Here is a 27670-nt window from a genome sequence, read left to right on the forward strand (position 1 = left end):
ATGGCAGATCTCTGAACCAGCTTTGTACTTCACCTGGTACATGTAAGCTCCCAATGCTATTGCCCAACGCTGTATTCTGGCCGCCGCCATAACTTGAACACCCCGCTTTGTTCCAAACAGCGTTGTGAGTGCCTTGTGATCTGTAATTTAAACAAACTTCCGCCCGTACAAGTAGCGGTAGAACCTTTGTACTGCATACACTAAACTGAGAGCTTCCCGTTCTACTTGACTGTAGTCCCTTTCCGCCTTTGACAAGGTCCTGGATGCAAAAGCTATAGGGCATTCTTCACCGGATGGCATTTGGTGCGCTAACACTGCCCCTACTCCGTAGGCACTTGCGTCCGCCGTCACTATGAGAGGCAACTCTGGGTCGTATGGTACGGGACTGCCCAACAACATCATCTTAGAGTCGTCAAAAGCCTTACTACACTCTGTAGTCCACTGCCATGACTCTCCTTTTTGCAACAATTGATATAGCGGGTGTAACACTGATGCCACGTCTGGCAGGAACTTGCTATAAAATTGTAGTAACCCTAAGTATGATCGGAGTTCAGTAATGTCCTTGGGGGCTGGTGCCCCCCGAATAGCCTTCATCTTGTCCTCCTTTGGCTGAATGCCTTTGCTCGACAACCGGTGTCCCATATATATTTGCACTTCTCCTCTCTAGCCCTTATGCCATAGGTTGTCAACCGTCTCAGCACCTCATCTAGCCGACTTCGGGCCTCCTCTAAACTTGCACCAACTACTAAAATGTCATCTAAGTACACATGAACTCCCTTAATGCCCTTAAAAACCTGCTCCATAGTTTTTTGGAATATACACGGGGCACTACAGAACCCAAACGGGAGACGGGTATAACGAAATAGCCCCTTATGTGTATTTATTGTGAGCAAGGGTTGGCTTTGTTTACTAACGGGCAACTGGGTATGTGCTGAGTGCAAGTCGATTACAGAAAAAACCTTGGCCCCTGCCAACTCACTAAAAATCTCCTCCGCCTTGGGCAGGGGGTAGTGATCCAACTCAACTACAGGGTACAATGTTATTTTATAATCCGCACACAGACGACCCCCCCCCCCCCCCCATCCCATCTTTTTTTCAGATACAAACAAGTGGCGTTGCCCACTGCGACTTACTGACACGGTAAATTGCTCCCGCTTGCACTAATCTGTCCAGCTCTGCTTTCACGGCTGCCTTCTTCGCAAAAGGCACACTCCTGGCCTTGCAGAATACAGGAACAGCACCTTCCTTCAGTATCATCTCTGCTTCCGCACCGGAGATGACTCCCACGTTGCGTCCAAAAACCGATTTGTGTTCGCACATCATCTCACGAGGGTTTACCGCTTGCTTGTGACTTGTCGATCTCGTACTTGGTGAATGACTCATTGAGGTGTTTCGCCCTTTTCCCCAATGATACCTTTCCAGTCCAATTGCAATGATGATAGCCAATTACGCCCCAACAAGATGGGTAACATCTTCCCACGGCTAACCACCACCACCATTGGCAGCGTTACTCTTTGCCCCTGATACTCCACCGGAACACTACACTCTCCGATGATGTGCAAAGGTTGCCATGAGTATGTTCTTAAGTTTAGACTGGTGTTACGCAATGTACACGATTTCAACTTTTGCTGATAAGTGCTACTCGAACACACAGATACCACTGCCCCAGTGTCAACTATCATACGTTCCGGGGAACCGTTTAACCACACTTTGACCTTAAAGGCGTTAGTCTCACCCTTCACCTCATTAAAATCAATGTTCATCAAGTCCCAGTTCCCTTCGTCCTTGCTTGACTCACTCACGTACTGCACTCTGCTTGCCCTACATGCCCTTTTTAGGTGACCCCGTTTTTTACACCCATTACACACATAACCTTCAAATGGACAACGGGCGGCCACATGTGTGGTACCATTACACCGGTAACACTTCATCTGCTGGCGCTGCATTGACCCTGATCTCTCGCCGATAGTCCTTCGGTCCCCAGCCACCATTCCACTCATTTTCTTAGCCCGGATAACAAATGCACTATCCCCATCGCGGTCCAATTCCTCTTGCTTGAACTGTTCCTTTTCCAGCCGTAACTCTTTGGACTGTTTCAACGCTGCCTCCATTATTAATGCTTTTTCCAGCGCTGACTGAAAAGTCAGTTTATCTTCCACCAGTAGTTTCTGCACTATTTTTTCATTACCTAACCCACTTACAAACGCATCTCATAGAGCTTCCTCCAGAAATTGACCGTACTCACACGACATGAATAACTTTTGCAGGGTCACCGCCTACTCCGTTATACTTTCTGTCGCCCCTTGTCGCCTCCGTAAAAGCTTTACACGCTCCGCAATTATAATCTTCCTGGGCGCATAATGCGTGGAGAGTATTTCAACTAGTTCTTCGAATGACTTTGTTCCCAGCTTGGCTGGCACACACAAGTTTTTCAACACCGCATATGATTTAGGACCTAACAGTGTCAAAAACACACTGCGTTTTTCTTCATCCTTAATTTTATTCGCATTAAAATAGTGTTCCAGCCGCTCGATGTAGCACTCGAAATCCCCTTCCACTCCATTAAATTCTTCAATTTTTCCTAATGCCATCTTGGTTTACTCACTTCCCAAGTTCCGCACTGCGTACTGTAATGCCGCCTACGTCCTGTATGTAATCGCTACCACTATAAGCGAAACACCGCTCGACTACGCTTCTCTTGATCCTCGTCGCCAGTGTTGTATCTCTTTATTTCACACTACTATTACAAAACACATGTACGTCCCACGCTTACAGTATTCATTGTTCCACTGTTCCACACAATCCCGCGTCCAATCCGTTCCTTCGTTACCACACTACACGAGTCAGTTCACCCGTTACTACACCCTGAAAAGCATTAAATAGTTAAATGCTATTAGAAAAGGTTCAGTTAAATTTAAAACATTGTTTGACATAAATAGATTTTTATTTTTTGAAAAATAATTATGAAAGTTAAGATTTGAAACAATTTTTAAGTATGAAAACAAATCAGTCAAAAAATTACAAAAAAGGAATTCTTTGCATGACATAGTGAACGACTAGATTTGAAACAACCTTAGAGGAAATCAGTCGAAGAAAAGAAGCTGGTTCAGTTCAGATCATCAATCATCATCCAGGCTGAACGGGTTGGCAAGCCGCGCTGCCCTGTCAGAGACAATCTGCAGTTCGTCAGACGCAGCAGCAGATGGCACTTGGTCTGGCACCTCGTCTTCCTGTAGTCACTCAGCGTCTTCCTCGCCAGTTAGAGGATGGATCACACCGCACAACACTTCTCTGCAGTGCTTCGATGTGCCAGGAGCATCTGTGGCCGTTCTCAGAAGAGTCTTGGTTCACACAAGGCTGCAGGTGGCAGGACTGGCAAGGACAGTAGTGTAAAATAAAAAGTGAGGAAAACATATATTAGGTCAGATATTGGTATCTAAAAAATTGGTTGTGTAAATGTAACACACCTTTCATTTCCGGCACCCAGGCTCGGCGTCACCCTGCACTGTCGGACAGGCGAAGTCTTACGGCAGGGGCTCACTGAAAGTACAGATTGGCACCTGTACAGTGGCAAGAAGTGGGCTCCCTATACATTTTCTAAATGCTTTCAACCCATGCAGCCTCCCCGTATCCACATCCTGGAAAAACTACAGATTGTGGGAGGAATCCATTGTTAAGGATTATTTTTAGATCACTGCGCAGTTCTCTGCAGCAATTGGCACTGTCTTTTTCGCAACCTATGAATAATTTAAAATATATCATCATTTACAAAATAACTTTGATTAAAATAATAAGTAAATTTGAAATCTTTTTTAACCTGCAAACAGTACTGCAACTCTGTGACCTGTGAGGAGTACCAGACTGCATCCATGGGCTCAGGTACTGCTGCTTTGGGGTGCAGACCCTGTTACCGTGGGGTTACAGGGAAGGAGTCTCATCACTAACTTGCTCCAGAGATCCGCCAAAGCTCACCAGCTCCCTGAGAATTCTTGAGCTCAAGTGTTCGGGGTCAGGGTTTTCCCTCGTGCATCCAGATGCGTCCCGTAGGTATCATGCAGCAGAACAACTCCCGTTAACTGCTTGCTTAGTGGTGCCGTCTTACACTCAACACAATTGAAAGCATTGCGTCGTGGAGCATTCATCGCCACAAACATAGTATCAAAATTGAATGTTCAGAAATGTTGGATCGTAAATGTGATTTTTTTAGGAAAACTGTAAAAAAAAAAGAATAAATTAAGCTCTGTTTATCGAAGCCACTCTTATATGCATGCTGAAGTTCGATGCTGGAACTTACTTTGGATTTTCATCTGGACCCATGTCTACAGTGAAAATCAGTATTGACTTAACATTGTCCTTGTCAGTTTTTAGCATTTCTGAAAAGCTAGTTGCCTTCAGTAGAGTGTGAATATCACGGGCGTGTGTTGCAGCAGTAGACTGAGCATGTTTTCCACTTTGAACTGCATTGAATGTTGGGTTTCTGTAGGTAACATCCTTGAGATCATTCTTACCATTCGGCTTGTTACAAATTCCACCGTAGACTGAGGGTACATGCTTATGCCTCTCTCCAGTAATAAAGTGTTGGTCTGGAAGCGGGACTCTATAGTCAACGAGCATGACAAGGCACTGCTGCTCCTTGGCAGCGGTGATCCTGATTGACACGCATGCCTCGTCATCTTGGAACAAAGAGGCACATTGCTTTGCTCCCAGCATTGAGGCAAGTGATTCTTTCTTAAAGTGACACTACAATACTCTCCAGCAGGCTGCTGTTTGTGCAATCATTGCTAGGTTTGGAGAACGAACCAGCACAGTCACTACATGGCATGACCCTAATCAAGTCCAACAATATTTGGGAATAAGCCTAGTGTAAAGAGCATGCCTTGAAACAGTGAAGCCTGCTTCCTACACTTTAAGCCTGCAACTCATCTAATGTTTTGCAAAATTCAATTTCATCTGTCTGGCGGCGTTCGTTAGTCATGTTCCGAAGATGGCCACCGCTTTGATGGCATCAGGCAAACATACTGGTTTTCGTTCGTGCAGCCTCTGACAGCACGCCAATATCAGAACTAGAAGTAGCAGCTTTCATGAGTTTCTTTCTCTATTTTCCTCTGTATTTAGCCTGATTTTTGGCATTTTTCTTTTTGTTTTGGAGTACCTGCTGAGTTTTGAAAGCCCTTTGTGAGTTTTCTTCAAGAAATTTGTAATATCTAGATCGAACTGTATGTCTCTTGCTAATAGAACACATGACAGTCGGCCCTGTAATGCATTAATCTTTTATCCTGTAACGTCCTGTGTCGTGGTCGCACAGTTTTCAGCTTAGGATCGTCCGGATCTTCTGCCGAATCCTCAGGAGTTGCCTCAAAATTCTAAGCAGGTGCCTCGCTGCGCAGCCTGTCCCAGAAGATCCTCAGTGGATTCAGTGGGAGTGCATGGCCCGTCACTGCTAGTGCGCTTTGTGGTAGTAGATGCCTATACCACACTAAATTCAAATGTACTTTATCGTGCATATTTTCAGTGTTTTGGGCGTCTTTGAATTTTTCACAAATTTTGTGCGTGCAAGATTTTTAGAGTGGCAATTGAATAAAACTGTGTTTATAAACAAAATTCAATATCTTTTTATTTGATCTATTCATAGTTAAACGAATAGATAGTGGCATGAAATTGTGATTCCCAACATATAAATAAAAAAAATCACTTTCCACAAAACCTTATTAACTAAAATTAAGCAAAAAATTAATATTTAATAGTAATTTTGCAGCAATACAAATTATTTACAATTAAATACTGGGTTATACAAATATTCAACAAAAAAATTATTTTGATTTTTTTTTTTTCCCCCCCCCCCCCAAAAATTTTAGCATTGCAGCAAGAGTTGCACTTGTTTGTGGCAAAATTACGTTACCAACAATACATTTTGTTGCTTTTATTTTGCAGCAACCATGTTCAATACATCTGCTGAAGTTTCAGTATCTTGCAAAAAAGTAAATTTCTAAAGATTTCTTTAAAAGATCTATAGCAGACTAAGGGCTATGGACCAACTTAGTATCAAATTACTAATATCGGTGAAATTTCATGCTTAACTCAGTCCTCAAAAGTGTTTTGCATTGACCTAAGGAAAATGTACATACGTAAAGTTGTAATGTAAGTAACTTAAAACTTGGAAATTTAAGTGTCCCAAAAAGAACCTTGCACTATTTTATTGGTATGGTAATCAAAACCCTAACAGAACTGTCCTTCTGCCTTCTTATGTACAAAGTTTTGCGTGTTTCGTAAAATTAGAAATTTACATAAAAGAAAATGTTGGAGATGGTACATGTAACCCTTAGCCATATTAGTGTGCAGAATCCTGGACAACAGCTTGCTGTCCCAGTGCTACAAAGTATTATGGATTTTCAATAATTATTACTGATTTCGATGTTGTTTATGTATTACGGAAACACAGAAACTTAATTACATGTTAGTTGCATATGTATGGCAGAATAATTTCGATAAAATACATTTTTCTTACCTAATTTTTATTAATGAATGTGCTACAAAAGTAAATTTACCCACCAGGATTCATTAATTCAAGCATGCAAAATTTGCAGTACCTACCAAAAATATATATCCTAGTACTTATTTTAGTTTGTTTTTTTATCTAAACTGGTTTTAGATCTGTGTAATTTTTAAATGATGTAATGGATGGTTTAGCTCATTACTGTCCAAGCTTTAGTATTAGGTCTACTCTTTATCACATTCACTTTACATGTAATTTATTGTATCCATAAATGTAATTACTGATGGGTGTGCCCAGAAGTTGGCAGCACTGCTGTCTAATTTAATGTTCACATACAGTTATAAAGTTACACCTTGTGAGCGGGGCATTTTACTGTCTCCCCAGGAGTACTTGCAACTGTTAAGTTCATGTCTCAAATTCGAATTTCTAAACACAGACAGGCATTTAAGCCCAAAAATGAAATGCTGTTTAACATTTAGTCGGCGTACAGCAGTTGCACCATCCTCTGATGTAGTGACAGTCATCTCTTGAAACTTGTGTGGTGCTGATTTATTACCGTATTTACTCGCATATAGGTCGCACACATAATTTGAGGTCTTGAATTTGGTATTTAAGATTCCCCACATATAGGTCGCACCAGTAATTTAATGACGCGAACGGCCGGCGCGCCGTGCACGAAAGAGTTAAATGGGTACTATAAAACTCCGCTACTACGAGAGCTGATAATGGCGTGATAAATTGTTGTAACAACAAGTACTCGTAATAACCGAATATAGAAAATTGAAGTCAAGTTAGTTTTTGGAGTAGATAATTACAGCTACAGACCGACAGGATGCGCTCCCGCCCTTGCCGTCAGCGATGTTTATTTTGACAGCTCAAGCAATTATCTTTTCCACGACCCTTCACAGCGTAAAAAAAAATAAAAAACACTTATTAACGGCGAAGGACAGTCGTATAAGCCCATAAAAATATTTATTTTACCGAGAATGGACTATAACCTGGCTTTTGCCGCACGCGGTGTGGGAGGGGAGGAGGATGCTGACAGTTTCTCACGCAGAAGGTTGAAATAAGGGAGGGAATGTGTTGAAATGTTAGTTGGAAAGGGAGGGGGGGGTTGTTTTTAAATGGCTTGTGGCTCTTGAAGAATTAGCAGGGGATGGGAGAGGTAAGTGTCACGTCACGTATGACGCCTGGCCAGACGAGTTTCTTATGCTCTCGCAGAAGTTACCACAGTGGCTTTTCGTGCGGGCGGGTAAGATAACATGTCAGCTGAGACGGCTTTTCGTGCGATAGTGGAAGCGCCGAGTTCGGCTAGACACTGCCGCGTGGACAGTCTAGAGGGGTGGTATTTATTTTTAGCCGTCTGTTGTATGCCTGCCTGCTTACAGTACAGCTCTCGCCAAGATAAACGTGAACACATAGCGCCCAACAAAGTGTAACAGACTTGTTTTTCAGCCGATTTTACTCAAATTTTCAACTTTCTCGGCTCAAATTTTTCACGGTTTCTCAAAAAACGGTCATATAAACGAAATGGACGCATCAGAGGGGGGTCGCATCGGCGGGATTCTACTGTATTGCAAAAAAAAAATCCTCAAAAATTTAAAAAAAATTTTCTTCACATATAGGTCGCACTTCAATTTTTTCCCATCAAATCTGGTAAAATTGCTGTGACTTATATGCGAGTAAGCACGGTACTCCACAGGGAGCTGACACTCGCTGTGCGAAGCCTGGACGCAGAAGTAGGCAGCCAGGTCATGCCTGTGCATATTGAAACATGGTGTCCCGTTCGCAGTGCACCTCGCGAATATCATCACACCTCACAAACCTATCCGCTCCGTCACGTGTGGCCAAGCCCACGAGACGGCAGAAGCTCTCATCGGTCTTCACGCGACAGTGCTCTCGGCAAGCGAATGTGTGCAACAATAGTCTCCGACAGCACGCCACACATGTCTCGGATCAAAGCTGCCCTGAGTCCCACTCATTTTTTCGACAAATATATTTACATTTAAAAAATTATATTAGTAAAAGTATTAAATTTCAAAGATATCTTAACAGCTCGTTTTTAAAAAGAAACAAATTTGTTGTTTGCTCTATTGCTTTCCAACTTATTTTTAGCAGTTGAAAATTACATTATTTATTACTAGACTAAATAACAAAAAGCTTTAAAAAATTATTTTTTTGAAAAATACATATGCACAAATAAATAGGGGGGTGAAGGTGGCACCCTCCACAGTGTCTTCAGTTTACAACCGGATATTCTCTACTAGATCTATACTGGTTCCTTCGCCACATTTCGAACAAAACTAACCACCAGGCAGTCACAGTGTTGTGCGCTGTTTTACAAATGCAAACGCATAAAATGTTGATCAGTTTGCTGACAGTTCTAAAATATTTCCAGCTCTCATCTTGATAAAATTAAGTAATCTTTAAATGCTGTTGTTATGTCTGACCACCATGCTAAATTGGTCTTTTCCATAATAGTTTTCTCTCACTTTATGTTGCTCGAAGTAGTGATGAATAACCCTTAAAATAATATCCTAAATTGTCTGGACTTTTTTTTCCTGTCTGACGAAATATGATTTTAAAAAATAAGCACTTTTGCATTGTGCACTGAGAAAATGTTAATAAGTATTAACAGAAATATTTATTTAATCCTGCACAAATTAAAGCAATGCAATGATTACTTATAGTACCTTGAATATTTGTGAATTATCTGTATACATTTTAGTAATGTTACATCTTAAGAATTTCTAATAACAGCGGTTGGCCATTCTGGATCTGATAGCATCAACATGTATTGTATATGTCCAAATTTACACCTCAATATTTAATTACGTAAACATTAATTTTAGTTTCAGCACCAAAGAGTTTTTGAGTTTTACAAATGATTACATTACTGATGTTTAAAATGTGAAAGTTACTGTGGCCCAAAAATGATTTTTAATTTAGATTAGTGGAAGTGATGAATACTTTATTTTATTTATTTATTTTTCTTTTTACATTGAAAAATTACACCAAATCCTCTAAAATGTGGTTTTCTGTGTATTAACCTAAGGGTTTCCTTTGCAGATGTTTGAATTGGCAAGTAAACAATTTCATTAAATTTATTTTTGCAATAATGAACTGTTCCAACACTTTGCTATCAGCATTCGTTTAACATCGAAAGTCACTGGATGGCTGGAAGTTATTTCTTCATATGTACATTGCACACAAGATACGGCGTTGATAGTTTTTTAATCTGATAGTTAAATTATATCCATACTTTCTGGAGTATTATTATAATTATGTTTATGTGGATAACAAGATAAAATGTACATTATATCGGCTGCATGCAAACGTGATCATGAGGAAGACGATCCTATTCCCAGCACAAGCAAACAATCTCAAAGTACACAGGCAAATGTAATATATTTATTCTTTGATATGAGTGCAAAACTAGCAGAAAAGTTTTTAAAAACACCTTATGTGAGTTGTATATATTCTTCAAAGTAATTTAATATTTTACTAATACGTACTATTTTAACTGTTAACTGTTAACTCAAGTCACAATGTTGTTTATATAATATGAACTCATAACATCTTCCCTTCCTCCCTTTTTTATTAATTTTGTAAAATGGATTTCAAAACGATTCTTTAATGTTTTACTTTACTAGTAATAACATAAATAGAAAATTTCTGATATGCAAAGAAAGACTCTAGAAGTAGGCCTACATCTTAAGCTATCTTATCAACATACAACAGCAGGGTGTAATTCCTAAAATTTAATTACTTAAAATTTCTACAGCATAGTATAGTAAATTTAAATAAATTTTTTTTTTGTTTTTTTTTTTCAACAAATACAACTTGTATTTTGTTTCATTTGATTCAGCCACAACATCGACACTGTTGGGACGCCTGAAAACCCATCCAAGCAGTGGAGGGATTACATTGATGTCAAAGTAAAAAAATGCACTTCTTTGCCAGAAGGTCACAAACCTCATACTCACCAGCAGTCTCTGCAAGAAGTATTTGACACAAAGGCAAAGATGGCCTCAACTGATCCAAGAGCTCAGAGTATAACTAAGACTATTGCCATAATGCTAGTAGATTCCATACAGTTTTGTGGAATCATGAGGGTTTAAAGATTTTTATGTCGAACCTACATGTTGCTCCTCTGCATCAGGTTCCCAGTCGAACAACTTTTTCCTCTCATTACATTCCACAACTTTACAATGAGTGCAGTTCCAAAACGAAGTACATTATTGCTGATGATCTGCAATCACTTCAAACCTTGAGTGTAACTGCTGATGGGTTGCAGATAGTTGTGTGAGTGCACCTGCCACTATCTCACTACGACTCTGTATCTTACTCTTATGAATGAATCTCATACATCTCAGAACCTCAGGTATGCCCAAGTAAAAACACCTGACGATTGGGGTATACCTGTTGTAGACTCCACAATACCTATTTACTGTGTTACTAATAATGGGCCCAAAATTCACTGCACGTGTTTCCCAGCATTTTATTGGATGTAGCTGTTTTGCACATATGCTGCAGCTAGCTATAAATGTAGTGAAAAAAAGATTTCTAGGAGTAACTTCAATGCTGAGCAGTGCAAAAGTATTGTAGGTCATTACAGAAGGAACAGCTCCACACGAAAATGGCTGCACACATGTCAAAAGTAACTTAAATTTGCAGTAACTTGAAGCCATTCAGTTTGTAGACATTAGGTGGTCTAGCGAATACTCGTTGTTAGTCCGCTTAATGGAAATACAAGATGCTGTCAATGCTGAGCTTGCTAGCTTACTAAGTAACAGTGAAATTAGCTCGCTCAATGCAAATGAGTGTAGGCATGTTCATGAACTGGTTGAAATTCTTTAGCCACTCAAAGAAGCAACTTGAGAGATGAGTGGTGACAAGTATCCAACCTGTTCAATGATTATTCCAATACTGAACTGCATTCACTATCATTTGCAACAAATTACTGGGAAGTAAAAACGAACGGAGGGTACTATTTTTGCCAAAACATTAATCAAGTTCCTCATGTACTCTGAAGATTGTGTTTATCAGGTAGCAACAATAATTTATCCTCATTTTCGCCGTATTCTGTCAAATAAAGAGTTGACTTCAGCTACACACTCAGCTGAAATTAAGAAATTGCAAACTGAAAGTGTACCTCAGTCTGAACCTGAACCACAGTGCACAAGTACTGACACATAAAGCTTCTGGAATGCACTAGTTAGTGTACCCAAAGAAACAATAGCTACTGAGGATTCAGAAATACAACTGTATTTTAATGAACCAAGACCTAACAGAAAAGAAAATCCATATGACTGGTGGATAATAATAAGAGACGGTAGATATCCAAAACTTCCTCAACTAGCTCAAAAATATTTTCCCATTCCTGCAACGCAAGTTAACAGCAAACATAATTTTTCTGGTGCTGGAAACATCATCACAGAAAAATAAGCGTCTTCTGCCGGAGCATGCATGAGAAATTGTTCTCCTGCATTCAAAATCAAACATTTTCTTCTCCGTTCAGTATGAACTGTAAATAATCAGCAATTAGTAATATAAACTCTTGTGTTTGATTTCTTGTAAATACTGTAAACTATTGAATGAAATTAGACCAGTTAAGTATATTTTTATGGAACCAGTGTGTTACTAATAGAGAGATGTTTGTATAAAAACATTAGTTTTAAACATAAATGTACAGATATCAGACTGAAAAAACTGCAATTATTCTGTGGAAAAGTTCAACTTTGTTTTTGAACTTCGGAAGTTTGTAGATTCAGAATTCAACTTTGACTTCATCCCTAAAAAAAGTGAACTTTGAACACTCCTATAAATCAGTATTTATTTTATTGTTTGGGTCCACAACGGTTCACAAAATCCAACCTAAAGCGCAACCAAATATAATTCCAAAAAATAAATGCATGATTTGCCAACAATCATTAAACAAAATAAAATAAAAAAAGTTACTGAGTCAGTAAAAAAAAATGCAAAATAAGTCATCAACTAACAGTAATCAAAACCAAGAGAGATCTAAAATAATGCAAACCCAAGTTGTATGAAGAGAAGCAGAAAGGGCAGCGTGTCCCAGACCAAGCGTTATCACAATGGTTGATGGGCGGCGGCGGGCATTATCTGAGTTACAAGGGAGGAGAGGTTGAGGGGGCGAGAGAGTGTCTACTGTGCTCGTCAAGGTAAACAGCACAATGTACTTTTAAACAAATTTTTGGCCAATCTCCTTCAAATTTTTGTCTTTAGAGCAAAATTTTTTTAAATTCCTGGAAAAGGGGTTGTGATAATGGGGTTTTACTGTATACCGTGAATGCTGTTGTGGAACTGTATGCTGTCATGATGGCGTGACCAATCGCACGCAGGTGCCGCAGATCCGCTACGCCACCCCGGAGCGCCTCCTGGAGCGACTCACGGACCTGCGCTTCCTGTCCATCGACTTCCTCAACACCTTCCTGCTCACGTACAGGGTGTTCACTGACGGCGTCACCGTGCTCGAGGCCCTCAAGAAGGTCTTCTACAACGACGAGCCCCCGGAGGCTCAGAACATCACCGAGGACTCTCTCTTGTGAGTGGACCGCTGTCCTGCCTCTCTCTCAAACTATACCTCCGGCAAGTGGCTGGCTAGAGAGCCCAGACTATAAGGTTTTACAATTAAGCACATTTCATCATTTAAAGTAGTGGATTATGTCTTTATCGTCATTTGAACACATGTAATTATAGTTACATAAATCAATCATAATTATGTAGACAAACTGCTTCAATAATTTGTGGTAATACACTTATAATCAGGGCTAGATTTTAAGGAATATTTTAACCTGCCCAACGGACAGGTGTAATCGAAAATTTGCCTGTCCGCCATCCAATTTGCTTGTCTGCTGTTTTACCCAAATAAAAAAAATTTCAAAGTCGCTAAAAAAGTGAGAAAAAAGGATTTTTGCTATATTTTGCACCTATTTTTATCACACACTTAACATCCTTATTTAATAATCATTTTCAGACGAGTCACTGTCTGAGTCACTGCACGAATTACTTGGCTGATTCTGTCTTGAACATCTTCGATAAGGAGGCTGAAAGGGTCGACATTTTCTCTGAACATTATGATACCAGAGATTTATTGCTGGTTTTGGATCAAACTCACTTTCAGCCATTATTGTTTATTTATAGATATTGTCAAAGACATTTTATTTGCGGTCGCGGTCGCATAAATGTTATTAATCACCTCTGCTGCATTAGTGCGTGCGAATAACCTCGGCGTCATAAGTTGCACCTGTCCACCGGACAGTTTCTTTTTTTATTTTGCCTGCCCGGACGAGATTTTGCCTGTCCCGGGCAGGCGAACAGGTGCTAAAATCGAGCCATGCTTATAATGTGTACAAAAACAATACTGCATTAGATATTAATGAGAGTAAGTTTGCACAATAAACTGCACTAAAACATTTAATACCTATAATGTTGCTTAGTTTACGAGGAAGTTAAAAATACGAAAATAAAAAGTACAGTTAATTTTTTTTTTTTTTTTTTTTGCAATTTCTTGAATTAAGATTTTAAGTTTTTATATTTTGGCAAGATTCATTGTTACACCATTTTTAATTTTAAAGTATTGTGCATTAAACTTAAAATTATTTAATATCAAAACAAGAATAGGAGTTATTGATAATACTAAACTTAAATAACTTTGTAAGTAGAGTTGTACTGATTCACAAATTTTTGGTGATACCTACGCAGATATGCAGAATCAACTGTTACCGATTCCAAACCGATACAGGGAAAAACACATTTAAGTTTAAAAATTTTCATAAATTTACTAATTACCCAGAATTTCTCATTCTTAGAAAAACATGCAATGCAAATTCACATGTATTTTAGTTTGAATAAAAACAAATTAATTTAATGTTAACCTAAGATGAACTAAAAATAATTTCTTTTCTCAAAGTAACATAAATACAAAAGCAAATGAGTGCTTGCCTAAAGTTTGTTGTCATTAAACATTTTACAGTAAATATTTGAACACAATTTACATAGTCATACATTGGCTCGCTATAAAAATTGACATCATCCGGGCCTACGGCCCCTCTTAAGTCCGATATGCCACCGCCCAAACACCATCCCTCCATTCAAACCTCCCGCCTACCCGTGCGTACGTGTGCGTGCGTGTGTGCTCGCCCGGCAAGAGGGCGCTGTCGGGCCAGTGCGCCGCACCCCTAAAAACATAAGTATATATAATTGTGTTGTTTGTTTTTATATTCCCTAAGTGCAACGTGACGGCAGAACGGCCGGGAGGGTTTTGTGTACATTTATTTTTAAATAATATATTAAAATATCATAGCGTTTCCGGACATTCCCGAGGAAACCCGAAGCCAGACAATAACTAAATTTAAATCTTAATAATTATAATTTGTACAATCTTTTCAATTCATTCAAAAATTGTTACATAATTTTCAATGCATTCTTGTCATGTTAATTTAGTTTCCCGTGGCACGAATTCGCTAATATCTTTTAACGGCAATTGTTTTAGCGGTAGGACGCCATGTTAGTCGAGCGAGCCATGACCTCACCCTAGTCTTCCGCCATCAACGACCGAGAGCAGACGCATCAGCACTCCGGGGACCTCACCGCTTGTATTCTCTGTTAAGTAATTCTGTTAACTTTAATTTCATCTCAATCGCTTTCTTTTAGTCCTCGGAGCAGCTCTCGGTCGGGGGACTGTTTTATTAATTAATTTACGACCAGTCTCGGTCTTTTATCTTGTACAACGTAATTCAATATGTGACCACGTGGTGGCGCATCACCTATAGACCGATTCGTGCCGCGGGTATTTTTATACTGTTTCAACCGTGTACGTGTGTGAGCGGAATTAGCGGAATAAATCAGACTTGCGAATTTAATGTATTATTCTTTTATTTTCTATCTGTGTGACCACGTGGAGAGTGACGGCGTGTGGGACGCCTGAGAGCCCACTTCGTAGGGAAAAGCGTGCCCGACGCTGAGAGCGGGCAGGAATTAGGGCTAGACGTTTTCAAGGGGGAATATCACGTCTCACATGGGCGACGTCACGCCCTGAGTTAGGAGTCTCACCGGGTCCACGTGCTGTACCACGTGGTGGCGCCCTCTAACAATCCACCGTAAAGCCGACCGATCGACCCCCCCCCCCCCCCGCCCCCCCGCGACAAGTGGCGCCCAATGTGGGGCGTGATAGAAGACGTCTAGTACCGAGACCTGTACGAGCGCGTGAGATAGGCGGTTGTTACGCGGAGCCCGCGGAACTTAAGTTCGCGCTGGAACTATTGTTCGTGCGGAGCGCATAGCGGGACTCTGGCGCGCCGGCCACGTGGCCAGCCAAGCGAGCACGCTTACATGAATCCACGCACAAACAACGCACTCCGAGCGCAGTAAGTAACACAGTGCTGATGTGTTCATGAGGACTGTTCGTGTGTAGAGTACCACGTGCGTAGACATGTATCCGGATGAGTGTATCGGGTGTTACTTCCCCTGCCCGAGTTGGGACTTGTATGGCAGGACCGCCGCCGGATATGAGTGTGGCTACTGCACGGAGTACCGCCTACACGGCGTGACGAAGTGTGGAGCTAGGTCGTGTCCTGGAGGTAGTAGCGAGGGATACCGCTGCCAGGAATGTACCGACCTGTGGCATCGTGGCTGTATCGGCGAACGTGAATGGACAATGCTGCGCAAGTTTTTTGCTTTTACGTGCACACAATGTACCGCCTACCTAGCCACCCAGGCACAGTACGAGGCAGAGACGCCAGAAAATTCTCCATGACACGCCTCGACGCTTCCCGAAACGCTGACGTCAACCACGCCGACGCCGCTCACGCCGACGCCAACCACGCCGAAAAAGACGCTGCTCGACTCGCCGACGCATCACTTGTCAAGAACGCCGCCCGTTGCCGGAACGTCACCGCAGCACCAAGCCGACTCCTCACGCACGACGCCGACACCAGCACCACGAAGGTACGTCCTGACGTCACCCGCACCGTCACGTGTTACGTTACCGACGCCTACCGCCCTGACGAAGACGCCCGTCGTCCCGACGCCGACGCCCGTCGTCCCGACGCCGACGCCCATCGTCCTGACACCGACGCCCGTCGTCCTGACGCCGACGCCCGCCGTGCCGACGCCGAAGCTCATCGACTTGACGTCTCCCGACACAAGTCCGATGACGCAATCACCTGCACGACCACGTTTCGTCGACTCGACGCCACTTATCCCGACACCGACGCTCGCCGTCCCAACGCCGACAATTCCGCTCCCGCCACCTCCTGTCCTGGAGCCGCCAACCGCGGCACCTCTCGTCGACCTGACGTCTCCCGACACTGGTCCGATTACGTCATCATCCGCAAGACCACGTTTCGCCGACCCGACGCCACTTATCCCGACTGTGATGACTCTTGACTCGCCGAAGCTAATTGAGCGACGCATGACGCCGACCGTCCCGCCGCAGTCTGCAACGCCGTCCAGCACCCGCCTCGTGTCGGAGACACCTCCCGACGCCGGAATGACCTCGCCACCGCACCGAACCGCCGTCCCGACGCCACCCAGGTCCATTCCGGCGAAACCCGCATCGTCTCCGCCACACGACTCGCCACGGACGCCGCCAGACTCAGCGCCGACACTTCGCGCCGCATTGCCGCCTCCACCTGGCTTCGACGTCATCATGCCTTCGTCACCGCCACCCGAGTGCTCGGTCGCAAACGAGACACTTTGCGACACGACGTTCAGGGCCCTGACGCCGAGACGCCTGAGCGCCGTCCCGCCGCCTGGATTCGCTCCTCTGTACCCGCCTGGCTTCGAGGCACAGACGGATGAACCGGACCGAATGAGACGGACGCGCGCGACGCCGACGCTGACGCCGCCTACAGACCCACCTGACTCGACGCCAGGAACGACCGAGACGCCACGACGCCCGATACCCACGCCGATCGCCACAGTATCGGTACGCCGATCAAGTGCCTCGCCGCCCGAGACGCCACGCGCATGCCGCAAGTTGGCAACATTGAGACGCCGCACCTTCAAGTCACCGCAGCTACGGGGTCGTCGGAGCTCCCTGCATCCGCCTGACGCAATGCAGGTCGACGCCACGACACCTGGACGCCCGACCGCCCCACCACCGAACGTGAAATCCAGCCGTGCACCTGTCACCCGTCTGTCACCACGGGCCGCGAAACGCCCGCATGTTGCCGATGCTGAACCAGGCCGTGCCGAGCGCCACCCGCGCTTGCTGCCTGCCTGTCACGAGCCGCCTGACCTTGGTCGCCGCCGCCCCTGTCGGCCGGCGCCCTGGCCACCGCCGCGCCGCCAAACGCAGTAGCCGCCGCAGCCGCAGCAGCCGCAGCAGCCGCAGCAGCCGCAGATTTGGGGCTCGGAGCAACTGGTGGGTCTCCACACCCAAGGTCAGTCAGCCAGCACCCATTCTGCCCGTGTGTATTGTCCGTCATGTAAATATTACTCGCCCGCCATCATGTCAACATCATCGCCCGTCATCGTGTAAACAGTGCTCGCTCATCATGTCAACATCGCCACCTGTCCGCACGGACGTAAACAATAACATTACCACGTGCGCGAAGTAAACATTACCGACCACGCCTCTCAACCATCTGTCACTCGGCGCTGTCATATCGGCCTACTTTCGGGGGGGGGCAATTGACATCGTCCGGGCCTACGGCCCCTCTTAAGTCCGATATGCCACCGCCCAAACACCATCCCTCCATTCAAACCTCCCGCCTACCCGTGCGTACGTGTGCGTGCGTGTTTGTTCGTCCGGCAAGAGGGCGCTGTCGAGCCAGTGCGCCGCACCCCTAAAAACATAAGTATATATAATTGTGTTGTTTGTTTTTATATTCCCTAAGTGCAACGTGACGGCAGATCGGCCGGGAGGGTTTTGTGTACTTTTATTTTTAAATAATATATTAAAATATCATAGCGTTTCCGGACATTCCCGAGGAAACCCGAAGCCAGACAATAACTAAATTTAAATCTTAATAATTATAATTTGTACAATCTTTTCAATTCATTCAAAAATTGTTACATAATTTTCAATGCATTCTTGTCATGTTAATTTAGTTTCCCGTGGCACGAATTCGCTAATATCTTTTAACGGCAATTGTTTTGGCGGTAAGACGCCATGTTAGTCGAGCGAGCCATGACCTCACCCTAGTCTTCCGCCATCAACGACTGAGAGCAGACGCGTCAGCACTCCGGGGACCTCACCGCTTGTATTCTCTGTTAAGTAATTCTGTTAACTTTAATTTCATCTCAATCGCTTTCTTTTAGTCCTCGGAGCAGCTCTCGGTCGGGGGACTGTTTTATTAATTAATTTACGACCAGTCTCGGTCTTTTATCTTGTACAACGTAATTCAATATGTGACCACGTGGTGGCGCATCACCTATAGACCGATTCGTGCCGCGGGTATTTTTATACTGTTTCAACCGTGTACGTGTGTGAGCGGAATTAGCGGAATAAATCAGACGTGCGAATTTAATGTATTATTCTTTTATTTTCTATCTGTGTGACCACGTGGAGAGTGACGGCGTGTGGGACGCCTGAGAGCCCACTTCGTAGGGAAAAGCGTGCCCGACGCTGAGAGCGGGCAGGAATTAGGGCTAGACGTTTTCAAGGGGGAATATCACGTCTCACATGGGCGACATCACGCCCTGAGTTAGGAGTCTCACCGGGTCCACGTGCTGTACCACGTGGTGGCGCCCTCTAACAATCCACCGTAAAGCCGACCGATCGACCCCCCCCCCCCCCCCCGCGACAAGATAATTTAACTGAACTAACACTGATTACAGAATTCCTACATTTTTGTTTAGAAAAACCAATCTTCTTAATTTTTCTGGCTTCAATGAATGTCTTTTAATGCCATAAAAAAATTCCTCATGTGCTGAAAAGTTTCTAGGATGGAACACTAGTAGCAGGTACACACAGGTACTTTGCAGCCAGTTTCTTCAAAACATTATGGGAAGTCATTTGCCCGTATTGAGACGGGCCACTCCCCCTCCCCCCCCCCCTCCCCCTCTTATTTACGACCAATCCAATTCCCGCACTTCCTAAAAAGATGAAGCAGAAGACTGCTATTTTATTGTACCCTTGTTTCTCTTTCCTCCATTGTATTTTATTTTTTGTCAGTTCCCTCTATAAAAACTAGCACTCACGTTACCGCGAGGCCAGAGGCTGCAGTTTTGCCTCAGTATGTTGAGTTGAAAGTATGGGAAATCTCATTCAAAAACAGTATGATTGGGCACAGTTGCATCAGGAACACCTGTCAAGATAGACACGTTAATTGTGCGGGTGCCTGTTCAGGGGACATTTAGAAAGAAGAGAGGTCACTTGCCGGCACCGCGGCAGACACGGTACACGTGCAATAACTGCGTTGTTCACGGAGCTTCATGCGACTGCTGAGATATTTGATTAAACATTTTATACTTACTTATGGAGTTATATCTGTAAAAAAAACCAACATAGGTTAGTTATTTACGCACATATTCAACCACACCACAATAATTTTTTTTAACCCAAAATTTGGTTACGGGCCGCAAAACATTTTTTTTGCATTAAAAATTAGCGTAAAATATGCAACCCATATGCTGGTAAATACTGTATTTCTCAACTATCAGTTCTGCAGGATTTTGGTGAACACTGCTACTTGTTGGACAACTATTTTCTAGTAATATTGCCCTGAATGCCTTTCAAGAAGTTGGCTTCTGTTTCTTTGGTGGTGACTGAGAAGGAGGAGGGGGGGGGGGGGGATTTTTCAGAGCACTTTGTAATTGTATCAGATAAAGTCTTCATCATGCTAACTGCCAAGTCTGTAAACCTTGGTTAAGAAAATATTTTGTTCTTGTACATGGCGGCCCCCCGGGGGGTATACTAATACATTAAAACTTTTTATCTTTAAATAAATTTAATTTAAATTACATGAAATGAAACAAAAAGTTTAACAAATTATAATTTCAAATATTTTTTGTTGCACTGAATGAACCGTTTAAATTATCTAATATTCTGTCACAATGCTTAGAAAAAAACTTTTGTTTTATTTTATAATTATATTGGTTCATAACATAAAAAGTTAGAAACACTTCTTAAAAATGCAAAGTGTAAACAAATGAATAAAATTAAATAATGCGTACAATGGGTAACTTGCTCCCACTTTTAAATGGAAATCTGTAATTTATCAATTTGGTAAAAAAATCTTAAGCATGTAAGGTACCATTGTAATAAGTGTCTCATAAGACATCAAGATTATATTACAAAAAAATTACTATAAAATTACCTTTGATCAAGGATTGTTGGTAGAGTATAACACTAAGCATAACACCAATTACTTTCAGTCTTCTCAAGTGGAAAATATACTATGTATGTGTATATAACATGTATTATGTCGTTCTTCATGTTCTGCAACCCTGTGGTAGTATCATTTTATACAGCTTTTCTTAAGCTATTCATTACAGGGATTATTTCATTTATTGTGCAACTGCCCCTACTAATATTTTTAGTTGTTTCAGTGAAGAACTTGAGAAAGTGAAACCACACTTTTTTGCTTTAAAAGTCATTTAAGCATAGTGTACATAGAGTCCCATCTTGTAGGCTTGTTTTGGAGTAAATGTTCCTTTTTCATCCCAAGCAAATCTTGTGCCCGGCACTTTACCACTAGAGCTCTAACTCTAGGCAGGTTAGCAGGAATAAAAAAGCAAAATTAATATACATTACAATGGTATTCAAAACAATTTCTAATAAAATTGTATATAATCTATTGAAAAAAATTGTAGAGGAATTGTACTCATGGAATGAAATGTTAGTGATAAGATTTCCCTACTAGAAGCAGGAAAAACAGTGCTGCAATGAAAACTAACAGTAACCATAAACTCTGAGTGAACTAAAATCCTGGCAGTGCAGTAAGGTCAGCAGCCCGATTGTTGCTGGATTGTTTCATGTATCAGAAGAAGTGATGGCTCAGTCCCGGTGCTCAGCAAATTAACCGGCACCGAGAGCCGTAAATATAATCTCAGTACCGGTACCAGTAACACAGAAAGCATAACAGCTAAACCTTTTCCTGGCAAAGCGCCGTGGTATATTGCCGGCGACCAAAATGCGTACTTCACTTTTAGTCTCTTGTGACAAGTGAATAGTTGGTAAATCTTTAAAAATTGCAGCAACACTGACAAAGGGCAGTCTCCCCTTCCCTTCTGTCACCGTCTGCGCAGTCCCCTTAGATGGCAAAAGAGTTTTTGTGCCGAGATTCCAACTTTTTTTGTCCCTCTTTATACTAGCAGATAGAGATGATCATTTTAAACAATTAAACCTATAGAAAAATAACACATATTCAATATACTTTTACAACTTATCAAAAAATATACTTACATGATTTTAGTTGTCTTTGAGCACTCAAAAACTTCCTTTGTCCTGTTCACTTGCTCTACCTCTAAAAGCCTTCAAGGCCACAAGACCAGTACTTTACTCTGTCTCTCTCATTCCTCCAGCGCTGGCTGGCCGGGTTTTTACATCACTCCCATTTCCTTCTCCAATAGACTCTGCCCTTGTGACACGCCTGGTTTCTCCAGCCTTCAGCACTTCCACCCAGTCAACTACATTTCTCACAACCACAGATTATAAAACCAAACGACCCATGACAATAATAATTCCATTATTCTGAGGAATTGGTTTTTGTAAGATAAAGAATCTTTTATTAATTTCTCCAATTGTACCCAAGATTTGATGTCTGTCACCCAAAAATTTTAAGAACTTGCTACCTACTCAAGAAATTTCTGGGTCTCTACTTATACTTATAATACAAACAACATAACATGTATTAAGATATTCTTTTAACAGACTTCTGTTAACGTGGGTGTTCCATCACTTTCCCATTAAAATACATACATTACTTGCGATTGCTTTGGTATGTGGCTACTGCAGTATTAGTTTTTATTATTTATTTTTTATAATTTACTTAATCTCTTGTGAACACATATTTACATTTTTCTCAAGCAATTTTTATTGGTGTTTCTAAATAAAATACTGATCCAGCAAAAAAAAAACTAATTGTTGTTATTTTGCAATAATAGATATTTATGCACCACAGGATGTCTGCACAGTGTTGCTCTAGTGAAGTGCGAGGGGTTCTGGGTTTGAGTCCCGGGCAAGGCATGGGTGTTAATTTACAAACAGAGGTTTGATTGATATGATCAAGAATGCTTCGAATATTTCATTGCCAATGTGATAAGACAAGGCTTCGACTAAGAAAAGGCATCTAGTTCTGGTTGTGGGCAAAAGCCGTTAACCACGCAAACAACAAATCAAAATTGCTCTAGTGATCTAGTGCACGTGAAGCAACTGTGCTACTTAGAGGCTGAGTTGTTTGTGATCTAATTATGGTAAAGTGGGGCACTGATAAGTCATGTTAAACAAATACACCATTTATTAAGTTATACTGTATCTAAAGTGCAACTTGAAATTGTGTGAAGGAAAACCTGAAATTGAGAAGTGAGGACCGGAACCGAGTAGAACCGACACATCACTAATCAGAAGCCTCTGGACGTTGTTCTGATGCAGGTTGTAGGTTGTAGGTGTAAGTGACCGGAGTGAAGGGAGTGTGTGGATCCCGCAGGTCCCTGGAGGCGCTGGCCGCCCGGGAGGAGCAGACGGCCCTGCTGCTGGGCGACCAGGACCGCCGTCGCAGCAGCGTGTCTCCGCGACGCACCAGCGCGGCCAGCTCCGTGTCGGGCTACTGCTCCGAGGTGAGCGACCGGGACCGCAGCCACAGCTACGACTCCCAGAGCGGCCAGCGCACCCAGCACTGGAGGGTCAGCTCTCGCAAACGTGAGTGCCTTGCCTAGCACTGTCGCTTCAGATGCTCCTTACATTAGTAGGGACATGACTCTGAGTTGGGTTGTGATGAAACAGAATAAAACACTGAGAAGTATTACAATACACCATATATATGGGCCATGCAAGTTTCGTGATTGCATGAGAACAACGAAAAATGCTAAATATCTATAAATCAGCTTTTCATGCAGAATATGTACTACCACTGAGACCCTAGTGCTGAGGTGTGGTGTGATTGGCCACAGTGATTGTGGAGGAGGAGCAGCGAGAGCTGGGGCTCATCAAAGAAGGACCGTCGATCGTCAAGCAGTCTCCGACAACGCCCCGCAAGACCCTCCACGTCCGCGTCGAGTCCCAGATGGACGACGGCCAGCACCTCACCATCCCAGCCACCACGATCGCCGTTTCATCCAGTTCGGAGACACTCACGGGTGAGTCCAGCCTGCCGTCTTCTTGCCTAGTGCATTGTTCAGCAAGGAAGAGACTCACTCTGCAACTAGTCACTTCGTGATTATGCTCTTCCTTCTTCATGGCTCCGTGTTTCCTAAATGGGAATTTAATTAAATTGAAATTTTTAATATGCCACTTGCTAATTCTAAGTCGCACTGCAATTTGGTAATTTAATTAGTGTGAAATATCTTTGGCGTAAAAGTTATTACATGAGATTTATCACTGTAGTTATTTGCATTTGTTTGATGGCCACAAAATTTTACCAGATATATACTTAATGTTATTTGCAGGCTGTAAAATCCACTGCAACTGATCATCATCAAGAACACTTGCATGCATTTTGATACTAATTAGTAAATAACTGGTCCATATTAAATGGAACTATCAAGGTAAATTTACAGGAATTGCACTTTAATAAAAGTAATGAAAATAAAATAACCAGTGTGTAGGCCTGTGCAAATATTCAAATTTTCGAATACGAGTAATAAACTATTTGTATTTGATTTGACCTTGAATATAACACTTTTAAATAACGAATATTCGTTTGCTTATGAATACTAGACGTAGCATACCTCGTGAGTTTGTCATATACCAACGTTCAGTGCTGAGATTAACTCATTTGTTGGATATGAATACCCTTCTTTGAGGTTTAATGGGACTTTATAATCAAAAACATGAACAATAAGCAATGTTTTAAACATGCAGCAAGTATTCAAAGTTTTGGTTTCGCTACTGTCTTGCTAAACAGTAACAGAAAAAATTGTGTTAACAAAACAAAATATGACATAGTTGTCTTTTTAGACTTTAAAAGAAAATATTATTTGTATTCCTTTTGTCACTTGCACCAGAAAAAAATTAACAAACATCACCAACCATGGACTACAACACCACAAAATACACACATTCCATTGAAATGGGCATTAAAAAAGTAATCGTCATAGTTTCAACGGTGTATAAATTGATAGTCACAATCAATCTACCACCATGTAATACAATAGCAGCTTACTTTCTGTATATAATCATGACGAAACAAATGTTGCGACTCAAAAATATGGGGGAGGGGGGGGGTGACTGTTGACAGAAGAGAAAGCTTTAAACTTTATTTTTAAATGTGTATGTAATATGAACATGATTTTGGTAATATATCAGTATGATATCATTTATCCTTACATTATTTTTTAGTCACAACAGATGTCAGTGATATGTTAAAATTACGTAAAAATTGATTACCTAGCTATGACTGACCAATGTCATGTACTAGGTCATGTGCTCACTGGGCAATGCACAGTATACACAAATTAAACTTTTCACGTGGTCAATTTAACTTCACTTACTGCTACTACAGCATGTCGGTGACGCGAACTCACAAGATTTTACCCATCCAAACAGAGTCCAACACGCACATGATACAGTCGAGTACATATAATGTATTAGTGTATATATGCGTATACATGTACACAGGCAGCGGTGCGTCGCCAGTCTGGCGCAAAACATCACTAGCGTGTCGGTGACGCGAACCCATAAGTTTTGCCCCTACAAAAAATCGCTAAACGTGGCTAAAGAAGTTTTTACTTCAAAATGTAAATAATGGTTTAAGATTCCAGATGAAATTAGCAAAAAATGTGTTTATAATATAGCTGAACTAAAATAGAAGTTATCTGGTTGCCGTTAACAATGAAAACTTATGAATAACTGGGGTTTTAATATGTAGATATGATCTCATTCAATCATTAATTTGGGAATTCAACATTTTAAAAGGAGATTCACATTTCTCATCAAATAGATTGCAATGTATTTCACAGTATTTTGCTGTTTGCCAAAATTTTCTCGATCAATATGTACAGTAGCAGGTTGTGGAAAATAAAACGAAGAGAAACTGAAATGAAAGTTTGGTTGGTTATGTTAAGTTAGATTAAGATAAGTTAGGTTAGCTGCATAGTGTAAAAAAATTCATAATTTAAATATTTTAAGATACCTTTCCATATAATTATTATAGCTGACTTAACTGAAACAACCTTTCACTTTAGGATTATTTGTCTAATTTTCAGGGAGTTGTTACATGATGTGAAAAAAAGTTTTTTGTGGGATTCTAATTCTTATCCTTACTATTCAAATTCAATATTCGTATTCACAAATAATTTGATCTTTGTATTCATATTCGATTCAAACTAAAATACTGATATTCACACAGGCCTACCAATGCGACTTGCGAGACCAAGCTTGTAGGGAGGGAACGTGCAGTAAAACAAGAGTACATATTCACTCCCTATTTTGAGTAAACTTGTAAAACGGATTTCGACTAAAAAAAAAGTTGTAAAATCATATACTTAATCAATTCTACAATTTTAAATGGCGTACACATAACCACGTTAAATAATATAATTCTTATACAGTGTTTTTATAAAACAAATCTTTTATGCACCTTACAATTTATTGTGTCTATTTATTTAGTAAAAATTTATGGAATTAATCACATACTTTTCTTTCATTGGTAAGATTTGAGCAATATTCTGAAACCATGTGAGCGAACCCAGAGTTAGGGCCTATAAGCTAATTAGATATAACACCATCAAAATTTAGTAAGTGTTGTTCATAATAGCAGTCTTTCATTATTTTGACATACTGCCAATAGAATTTATTTACTTATCTAACATTTGTCACATGCCTAGGAATGGTAACAAAACCTTGGTACTAGGCATGAACACATACAATCAGGAATACAACAATGTTAAAACAAATTAAAATAATAACAAATAATGAGAAAATACCTATTACAAAGACACAAAACAGAAAACAGACATAAAAAACAGAGAACCAAAAAAATATATATATTTTAAGGATGGTAACACAGGCAAGCACCAATAAGAGAGAAAAAAAGTGAACAATAAAAGACTAGAATATACAAAAAAATAAACAGTCAAAGTCAATTAAGTTCGTTCACGTAATCAATAGCTTGAAATGAGGGAATTGAGAAACAAAAAATCATGTTATTACATTTTATATGTTAAATACAACATTGTAATAGCATTTGTGTTAGTTTTCAGAAAAACAGATAGTTATGATAAACGATGCAAGTGTATTCCCTTGCACAATGAAATCAAAAATGTTTGTTTGGTTCAATTACCAAGAGGTGATGTCACCATTACGGTGGATAACCGCTGTAAGACGTTTAGGCATGCACGACACTAAACGGCTCAATGTGTCTGTAGGAATTTTTCCCCATTCCTGCCACAGATAATGCTGCAATTGTATATTGTGGGGACGAGGCTCGCCCATCATCCTGTTAAGAATTCTCAACATATTCTCCATAGGAGATGGATCCCGTCTTGCTGCTGGCCACTATAAAACAGGGAAAAGTTTTGTACGTAGTCTTGTTTGTTTTATCTTCGCTGTTGGAAAAGATATCGTTTTCCGCCAAACAATCGCTGCACTGATGGGCGTAGATTCACATCAAGAACACGTATATAGTCTGGAGCCTTTATCATATCCACACAAAAATACTAATTATTGCCAATCCCATTTGCTGCCATGCAACCCTACACCACCACAGAGCATGATTTGTTTTGAATTTATTAGAATTTATTTTTATTTATATTTACATTGTGAGATATTTGTTCACCAATCAAGGAATGATTTTTCTGTGTTCATCTGTGTGTTGGTATCCTGTATTTTGAATATCTTGCTAGGCTCTACTGTCACCTGGCCAGCGGAGGGAAGAGCTGTCTAGCTGCATGTGTGAGTGTCAATACTGAAGAGGTTTTAAGAGGCCCATCTAGTCAGAAGTGTAACTGTCTTGATGATGTGGATGAAGAATGCGATACTTGCTGGTGCTCCTTCTAAGTGCAAGGCCGTGGAATGGAGGAGCATAGGGCAGTTATAAGATTTTA

General features: G+C 41.4%; 1 protein-coding gene across 1 annotated transcript in view; it reads left to right on the top strand.

Annotated features, from left to right (window-relative positions):
• The window catches only part of LOC134536698 (ras-specific guanine nucleotide-releasing factor 2-like), a 400528-nt gene that overhangs the window by 259099 nt on the left and 113759 nt on the right, over window positions 1-27670 (top strand). Inside the window, exons 14-16 of the mRNA XM_063376561.1 lie at window positions 12859-13061; window positions 23116-23327; window positions 23579-23764. Of these exons, the coding sequence (XP_063232631.1) occupies window positions 12859-13061; window positions 23116-23327; window positions 23579-23764 (601 nt within the window). The remainder of the gene's footprint in view (window positions 1-12858; window positions 13062-23115; window positions 23328-23578; window positions 23765-27670) is intronic.

Source organism: Bacillus rossius, chromosome 11 (genome assembly GCF_032445375.1).
Source record: "Bacillus rossius redtenbacheri isolate Brsri chromosome 11, Brsri_v3, whole genome shotgun sequence".
NCBI classification, from domain to species: Eukaryota; Metazoa; Arthropoda; class Insecta; order Phasmatodea; family Bacillidae; genus Bacillus; species Bacillus rossius.